The sequence below is a fragment of the Tyto alba genome, unplaced genomic scaffold, assembly GCF_018691265.1.
Source record: "Tyto alba isolate M040663 unplaced genomic scaffold, T.alba_DEE_v4.0 Super-Scaffold_17, whole genome shotgun sequence".
Classification (NCBI taxonomy): domain Eukaryota; kingdom Metazoa; phylum Chordata; class Aves; order Strigiformes; family Tytonidae; genus Tyto; species Tyto alba.
In genome coordinates this window covers 2928537-2937463 of record NW_024881279.1, presented here as the reverse complement: position 1 = coordinate 2937463, position 8927 = coordinate 2928537, and the positions used below count along the sequence as shown (strand labels likewise).

Here is an 8927-nt window from a genome sequence, read left to right as displayed (position 1 = left end):
GCGCTGCGGCGCGGCCAGGGGCGGGACGGGGCCTCCGCCCGGCAGCCGCTCCCCGCAGCGCCCCGCGTCTACTTGGGTCGGGGTACCGGCCGCATCTCGGCGTCCCCGGGCCTGCACGGCTGCGGCTGAGCGGTGAGGCGGGACGGGGCCGCCGGGCCGAGGAGCGGGCTGGGCCGGGCTGCAGGGGCGCGGGGCGGTGGGCGGCAGCGTTGGGCCTGCGCGCTGAGGAGCGGCCGGCGGGGCCCGGGCCTTCCCCCCGTTCCGTGCGGCCTCGCCCCAGGAGCCCCGGGCGGGGTGGCGGGCCGGGCCGGTGCCGGTGCTGCTGGGTACTGGTGCTGGTGCTGCTGGTGCCCGCCGCCTCAGCAGAACTGCCGGCGCTGTGTTGGGCGGAACGATGGGAACGGTGAAAACCAAAATATCAGTTGTGCAGCACCGGGGGGGGGGGGGGGGCCGGGGCTTGACCTGAATGCCTGCTTATTTTTTTTTATTTCTTTCCACTGCTCCCCGTACATTTGTTTGGTTTTGTGTTGTTTGTTTGTTTGTTTGTTTGTTTTTCCCGTGCTGCTCGTTCAAAAAGGCTACCTTGTTTAGCAGCGAAGAATCTCCCTTAACGGGGCAAGGGGGAAACAGCAGCATGGGATTTTTGCTGGATGCTGTGCAGCCCTTCCCAGGCTCCTGAGTTAGTCCAGGTAGCAGTTGGAATTGAAGCGACCACAGCTAATACACATAAATGAGTTACTGCTATCAGAGCTGAAAAAAAACCTATTCTGAATTACTGAGTGTGCCAGCTCAAACAAAATGTTTGTTATTGTTCATAATGAAAACGCTGAGAGGACTTTAATCCCTCTGAACATTTGTTTGTTTTTGTGGCTGCAGGCAGCTCAGAAGTACCGGTGCCATAACCATATGCACTTTGATGATAAAAGTCGTAATTTTTCACGCCTTATGTGAGAAAAAGTTTGTGATCTTCACTTCTTCCAGAGGAATGATCAGGGGCTCTGCTCTGGCCCTATTAACGTGGCTGTCCTTGTACAGTAACCAGTACCTACAACTTTGCCACTGCAAGTTGTGAATAAAAAGGTAATTCATTACACAGGGCTTTACTTCCCCAAATCTAGAACTGAAATGATCTAGGAGTATCTGCAAGATGCTTGCGTAGCATTTGAAGCTTCATATCTTCAGTAACTTTAATCAGAAATGGGGCTGTTTGCTTGTTTGTTTTACAGCAGTGGACAAGAGATACTGTTACTAATTCCTTTTCCTTGTTTTTTCTTGATCTTTTTTCCCTTTTAAACATTAATGAAATGTCCCTGTGTCACTTTTGTCATTAGTGTATCACTATTTTTCCCCCTTACAGCTGTCTTTAGCCGTTAACATTTATAGACAGTTTGCTTTTTGACTTTTCAATCTTCTGTCAAGGTGTTTTTATTTTATAAAGCTATCAGCATTTTTTTTTACCTGAAAAAAAGCTTAATTAGGTTTTACTTTGTTTTATATCAGTTACTTGGGTTTCTGAATCTTACAATAGTATAAAATAGATACTCCAAATCAGTAATTTGAATAGGATGCGTTAATTCCATTGATCTTGTAGAGTGGTGTTAACTCCACAGAAAATTTAAATGTCTTCAGAAGACAAAGAAGCTCAGGAGGAAGAGCTGCTGGCTTTGGCTAGCATTTATGAAGATGAATTTAAGAGAGCTGAGTCTGCCCAAGGAGGAGAAACAAGAATTTGTCTGGAGTTACCCCAAAACTTCAAAATTTTTGTGAGTGGTGAGTTGAGATGTTTTGTCTTATCCTGAAATTACGTTTTACCAAGCCGATTTTCCAGTACATGCTTAGATGGTTGCTGCTCTAGTGACCTACAGGAACACTCCCAGAGAAAGCTGTGACTGACCCTGTCCTGTGCTTGTGGTACTGTTGGGGTTTGTATCTGACCAAGTGGTTTCATCCTCATACATATACCCTCTTTAGTGAACTGTAAAATTAGAGATGAGTAATAGTATTTCTTTCTTTGGAATTTTTTTTTTGTTTTTCCTTGAGGATATGTCTTTCCAGGTTCTTGGTTTGTGCAGGGTCTGGTATTTCGCAGTACTGGTGGTTACTGATTTAACCGTATACATACAACCCCATGAAATTTTACTGCAGTGAGAAGTTTTCTTATCTAGGGTTGATTAAATCATTTGAAACCCAGAAATTTATCAAATGAAAAGAGATATATTGAGTGCTGTCATAAACAGTTGCAGTTCATTAGTTTTCATCTTCTTATTATTTCTCTGTCTGAATTGTCTTTGATTCAGGCAGTTCCACAGAGAGCCTCCAGAGCAACAGATATGAATACACCGTTTGCTTTCTGCCTCCCCTTGTGTTGAATTTTAAACTCCCACCAGACTACCCATCAACCTCCCCACCAGTGTTTACCCTCAGTGGAAAATGGCTCTCCCAAGCCCAGGTTGGCAAGATATTTTTAACATTTTAACAGAGCTTTTGTGATCACGAGTAAGTTGATAATTAATAGTGCTCTCGGGAATGCTAATGTAGTAGATGAAAGTAAAATTAAGACATAAATGATTACATTGCTCTTTCAGTTGGCTCTTCTTCTGTTTCCTACTTATTTTTATTTGGTCATCATTCTAAGGAGTGAAAGCTTGCATCTGTGAGTGTTATTTTTACATGTATTTTTATATATATATATTAAAAACTCCAGAATCTGAAATCTAAATATGCACTAAGGAGGACCATGGGAGAGGAAAGCAGTAGCGTGTTGTCAGAACTTCCTGAAATCTGGAATTGTTTTTTCTTTTCTAGCTCAGTGCTCTCTGCAAGCATTTGGACAATGTATGGGAAGAGAATCGAGGCTGTGTGATCTTATTTGCCTGGATGCAGTTTCTGAAAGAGGAAACACTGAGTTATCTGAATATTTCTTCCCCATACGAGCTAAAAATGTGCCATGAAGGGAACAGGCAGAGCAGGACACCTTTGGTCTCTCTCGAGGCTGAGAAGGATTGTGGTGGTGCAGCAGGCTCTGCCGCAGCTGGAGAAGATATGATCGATGCAAGAGCTGTGCAGGATGTGATATCATTGTCGAGTCTGGTTACAGAAATCTTGGACTTCGATCAGGCTCAGAGGAGGAAGTGCTTTAACAGTAAGATGCACTTGTGCAATATCTGCTTCAATGAGAAGCTGGGTAGTGAATGTATGTACTTCACCGTGTGCAACCATGTATACTGCAAAGCATGCCTGAAGAACTACTTTGAAATGAAGATCAGGGATGGTCAGGTCCAGTCTCTCTACTGTCCAGAACTGAAGTGTTCTTCTGTTGCTGCTCCTGGCCAGGTAATAGAAGTGTGCAAGCAGTGATGGTAGTGTTCTGCTAACTTTCCAATAATTACAGAAGACAAGGTGTGGCTTTCCATGGTGTGCATCGTGAATATACCTGGGGACATTTGTGTTTTGTTTTTTTTTTTTTCATACTCTGAGCCACACAGAGGCATCAGAGTTAAAACTGGGTCACTTGATGCATATTTTGCCCACTCTATTAGCACTGACATTGGTCAGAGGCCTGAATTAATCTCCCATTGCATTTGACACGGCATGCTTTTGATTTGATTATGAGAATAGCATTTCTAGGAGCGTTTTCATGACCCATTGGAGAATATAAAGTGAGTTCATTCCAGCTGTAGGTACTATTTCATTGATTTACTGTTTTTTGCTGAAGCTAGCAGGCTCAGAATTTCAGATGCATGTAATCTTTCTTTGATCTTTGTTTAGGTTAAAGAGTTGGTGGAAGAGCAACTGTTTGCACGTTATGACCACCTGCTTCTGAAGTCTAGCTTGGACCTGATGGCAGACGTGGTGTATTGCCCTCGCCCGGCCTGTCAGACACCTGTCATGCAAGAGCCAGGTTGCATCATGGGCATATGTTCCTATTGCAGCTATGCCTTTTGTTCTCTCTGTAGAATGACTTACCATGGGGTCTCTCCGTGTAAAGTCACTGCGGGTGAGTCGCCGTATTTCAGAAACGGATCAAGAAACAATTAAGTCTTGTGTGAAAAAGATGGAAAGTCAGAAATTAAGCAAGGAAACTCATCACCATGTGAGTTTTCTAAAAGATCAGACATTCATTTGGAGTAGGTCTGTTGCTGGCAATTAAAAAGTATTCCTTTGATGACACTCCACAGCTCTGGAGGTTCCTAAGCAGCTCACTGTCAAATTCTGAGGCCATAGCAGGGGAAGAATAATTTTGTGTGCCTTTTTTTACCCTTTCCTGGGAATCCACTACTTTCTGTTGTCAAAGTTGATACTGGAATCAGGTCGATGCTTCTCTATGTGGCCTCAAAATCACGTGACAAAGTTTCATTAAATGTATGTTCAGAAAAAATATTTCCATTTTTCAGTTTATTTTACATTGTAGATTTGATCTAATTCCATTGACCTCTTTTATAATGAAACAATGTAAAAATATTGAATTTTGAGGTAGAGGAGTTTTAATATTCTTTTTCTTACACTTTCTAATGTTTTACTTGCTTTTTAATTAATGACGTTAGCTGCCTTTGAGAATACTTTATTGGCTGGACTTCTTTACACAATATATTACTAAAGCTGTTTTGTTTGTTTGTTTTGGGGGTTTGTTTGGTTTTTTTTTGTTCCCCAGAGAAATTAATAGATTTGCGAAATGAATATTTAGAAGCAGATGAAGCAAATAAAAGATTTTTGGAACAACGCTATGGCAAGCGAGTGATTCAGAAAGCCCTTGAGGAGATGGAGAGTAAAGAATGGCTAGAAAAGAACTCCAAGTCCTGTCCTTGCTGTGGTACTCATATAGAGGTAAGTATGGAAGGAAAAGGCTGAAGAATTGTAGTAATTCTTAACAGAAACTAACATAAATTAAGTCAGTTCTGTATCTAGGCTGGAACAGCTTCCAAGCTCAGCGGGGAAGGTACATTTCTAGGAAATGGTAAGAGAACTTTCCATTTCTGTCTGTGTTACATGGAAAAGGAGGAGATGTTTCTTAAGATCAGGGACCTGAGCAAACACAGTGACTGGTATTGTTCAGACTCCAGTACTAAACAGATCAAAGTTGACTATGGATCCGTATGAATCCCTTTGTTTTCCATGTGTTTCAGGCTACTGCTGTTTCTGATTACAGCCAAGAAATAAAACTAGCTTCAGAAAAATATTAATTTTCAGTATTATAAGTATCATAGCCAATTTACAATTACATAATTCTAGCTTCCAGTTGTTTTGAACAGTGAAAAAATATCAGTGTTATGACAGAGTCAAGGTAAAATGCATTCCTTGGTTGATGTGCTTTTGAGGACTGTTACCATATAGAGACAGGCCTGAAGACTGACATGGTGAGATTTTGTGTCGTGGTTTGGGCCTGGTCAGCAGCCAACCACCACAGCTGGTCACCCTCCCTTCCCCCTCCCCACCTGGGAATGGGGGAGAGGATTAGAGGGGTGAAGGGAGACTCGCAGGCTGAGATAAGAACAGTTTAATAATGGCAATAAAACGAGAACAATGACGATGATAGGGGGAAAACAAAAAGAAATATATAAACAGGCAATGTACAGCGTAATTGCTCACCACCCGCTCACCAATCCCCAGCCCGTTCCCGGCCAGCGACCCCGAGTTACCAAGATCCCACAATCGCAATCCCAGAAGCGAGAGAGAGAGAGAGAGAGCTCCTTCCCAACCACCCCTCCTCTACATAGTGAGCGTGACGTGCCATGATATGGAATATTTCATTGGCCAATTAGGGTCTGGTGCTCTGGCCGTGCTCCCTCCCTGCTCCCTGTGCCCTTGCGCACGGGCAGGACATGGGGAGTTGGAGAGTCCTTGAAGTCTCGGTAGCAGCTGAAAACATCAGTGTGCTATCAGTATTTTTCCCATACCAAACCCAAAGCTAAATCCAAAACACAGCACTCATCTAGTCCCTGAAAAGGAATATTAACTATTTCAGCCCAAGCCAAGACATTTTGTTACTGATGTTTCTTGTTTTCTTCCCCTCAGAAACTAGGTGGTTGTAACAAAATGACGTGTACTGGCTGCATGCAGTACTTTTGCTGGATTTGTATGGGTTCCTTGTCAAAGGTGAACCCATACTGGCACTTCAATGATCCATCTTCCCCGTGCTTTAACAGGTATGTGTTTACATGTATTTCTTCCAGTGCCATACCACTTGTTTTTCTACTTTTTCTTACAGTCTCTCCCAGATTATTCTTGCCTTGAAATTTTTAACTATACTGTTTAAGACACAGTTTCTTCTCTCAAATGTCTATGCTTATAAAGACCCAACACTAACAATTAAAAAAAAATCAGGAGTGATTTGGTATATGGTTTGGCTCTTTTAAGAATTTTTGGTTTAAAATTCTGGAGAAGTCTTCTGAGCCTATTCCTGATGCTTTACTTGCTGCCTCTGACAGAGACCAGCGTGTAGTGAAATATTTCCTTGCAGGTGCTCAGGTATATGATAGTGTAACACAAGGTTTTGGGTAAAAAAGCTGCTTCTAAAAAGCTGCAAACTTGCCTTACATCATCACTATTAGGGATGTATCAAGAGACAGGGTGCTGCTGCTGCCTGGACAAAGGGCAGGCAGGCAGAGAGGTGTGACCATGGCAGCCTCTAAGCCTGTGTGTATTCCACTGGGTTGCATGCCCATCGCTGTGATATGCAGTGCCTGGATACAAAAGTCAAAATGCCAGTAGTCTAAATCCCCCACTGTCTATTCTGCTGTACCAGATGTGGCTGACAGGATTTTGTTTTTTATTGTTCTTGGCCTTCCCTTTTCAGCATTCCCTCTTCTCCCAACAGTAATTTTTTTTCACTTCCTACCCTGTTTTCCTTTCTCTTTTTCTTCTGGTGTATTTTTTTTTTTTTCAGTTTAGCTTAACCTCTACCTATCTTGACTAAGCTCATCTGTTTTATAAAAAAAACTATTTTCTTCCCTTTTGTTCCCCCACCCCCTGCTGTTTATATGTTATAGTTGTTTGCCCAGCTCTGTATTGCCCGATTAGATTGTAAGCTGTTTGGAGCAGGGGGGCTTGGCTGCTGATTACATACTGCTTAAAGACCAGCTAGGAACAGCAGCCTGCTAGGTACCTTTTAATATGTTTTGGATTATTAATATTTTCTGGGATTTTCTTGAGACATCATGTTTATAAGGTACTGCAAAACCTTCTAGTATAATGTGCTGTAGAAGTGCAGAATAGCTCATTTGAGTTGACTTTGAGGACTGCAGCATGAGTGGTTTATGATACTGAAAAAAGCAGTGAAACTTGCTGCTTTTGTAGTTCTTGTCACATTTAGATTGAAATTTAACTTTTTTTTTTAACATATTTTACTTTCTTTACATCCTGATGTACATTATTGGCTGTCTTGCAGATTGTTTCAAAACATGCAGGTTGATGGTGAGTTCTGGGAGGTTGAAGATGAAGACTAGTAGCATTCTCTAGCAACAAAAGCTGAACAAACCAGAGACAAATGCTTTTCATTTTTGTGTCAAGTTTGTTTGCTTTTCACTTCCATTATGTGATGAGATGAATGATAACTACCTTGCACTGCAGGATACTCATACTTCAGAGGCTGTTGCCAAAACCAAAGGAGACCATTTTACCCATCCTATGACCAGGATCACCACCGAAGGCCCTAACAATCACATCGATTGCTAGAGGCAGATGCAGCTGGTCAGAAGTTGGAAAACTACTGGGAAAATATATACTAAGAGGTGCCCCTTTTTCAAAAGCGAACAAAACTGAAGCCCGAAATAATAGAAATATTTGGGGGTTTCCTTTAGGGAGACTGGCCTTTTGAGGATCTTGGCTCGTAACCATTGTGGGTTTCACAGCGGGCTTATTATAGCTGTAGTGCTCTTTCTGGAGCTCTGGAGTGCTGCTGCTTGGATAGGGAAGGTTTTCTGATACAGTACACAAAACTTCTGTATTCAGCAACCGAGCCTGTTGCTTCGATAGCATTTCCTGACCCATTTCTCTGAAAAGCAGCTCATTGCTCTGTCACTGATACTTTCTAAGGATGGTAAAGTTAATTATCCCTAACACCCTTCTTACTGGCTGTAATACCCAGGTCTTTGCATTACTAGGTGCTTCGGCAGAGAATGACCAGCGGCCATTTCCAGAAATTTGAATCAGCTCGATGACTCATCTCAGTGTTGCCGTTGTATTCACTCACATTGCCTCTCCTGATTTTGACAGTGACACTGCTAAGGCAGCAAACCAATGAAAAGTATCAGTCAGATGTTGAAACACATTTTTAAGGATACATAGTTGAGATTAACTCGAATTCTTCAAGATATTGAAAATTACCTTGGCTTCTCAAATGATGAAATAATTTATTTTTTACTAACTCTTGGTATAAGAAATTTGATTAGTTGATAGTTTTGCTTCTGGACTAGATCCCTTATTTCCACTGTTCTTGCACTTCAAATTATTTAAAAAAAAAATTGTTTCCCCTACAAGCTCAGTAAATAGCTTTGTGAGCATGAAAGTAATTACTGGAGGGAACCACTAATTTTTAAGAAGTTTTTCCACTTGCAGAATGGTCTAAAAATTTATTTTTAAATGAAAACTGCATGTGCTGTGTTCAAAACAATTACCAGGGCCCAGATGGATAGCTCAGGAGCTGGAAGACTCTTCAGAAGCTCAAGGTGAACAATTCTGTTTTGACTTAGTAAATAAATTTATACTCAGTTATCAGGCCAAAATAGGTGCTGATCTAGTTCCTTTCACTGAGGATGAAAGTCTGTACTGTTAGAATTGGCAGTGATTAAAAAGATAAGAGATGGTAAGGGCTGATCTCTTGTATTGGTTTAGGCTGTAGGGTAGTGTGTAGGGAAAGTTTACATTGTGTATGGTTTAAATTGTATTTCCTGCACCTTTCACATGCACTAAATTCACTTTAAGACAGTAAA

At 41.9% G+C, this 8927-nt stretch overlaps 1 protein-coding gene across 7 annotated transcripts; it reads left to right on the top strand.

The window, feature by feature from the left end:
• Nucleotide 1: 1 nt before the first annotated feature.
• RNF14 (ring finger protein 14) lies at nucleotides 2–8927 on the top strand. Of its 7 annotated transcripts, none has more exons than XM_042790038.1 (9): nucleotides 2–132; nucleotides 877–1080; nucleotides 1611–1770; nucleotides 2298–2449; nucleotides 2806–3333; nucleotides 3769–3997; nucleotides 4652–4824; nucleotides 6013–6143; nucleotides 8100–8927. In XM_042790038.1, exons 3-9 carry the CDS (start codon nucleotides 1620–1622, stop codon nucleotides 8116–8118), a joined length of 1383 nt encoding a protein of 460 aa, XP_042645972.1. In that variant the 5' UTR covers nucleotides 2–132; nucleotides 877–1080; nucleotides 1611–1619; the 3' UTR covers nucleotides 8119–8927. The 7 variants fall into 7 exon arrangements, with proteins under 7 accessions (XP_042645972.1, XP_042645971.1, XP_042645967.1 ...); XM_042790037.1 differs by having other exon boundaries at nucleotides 7385–8927; XM_042790033.1 differs by lacking the exon at nucleotides 8100–8927 and having other exon boundaries at nucleotides 6013–6516.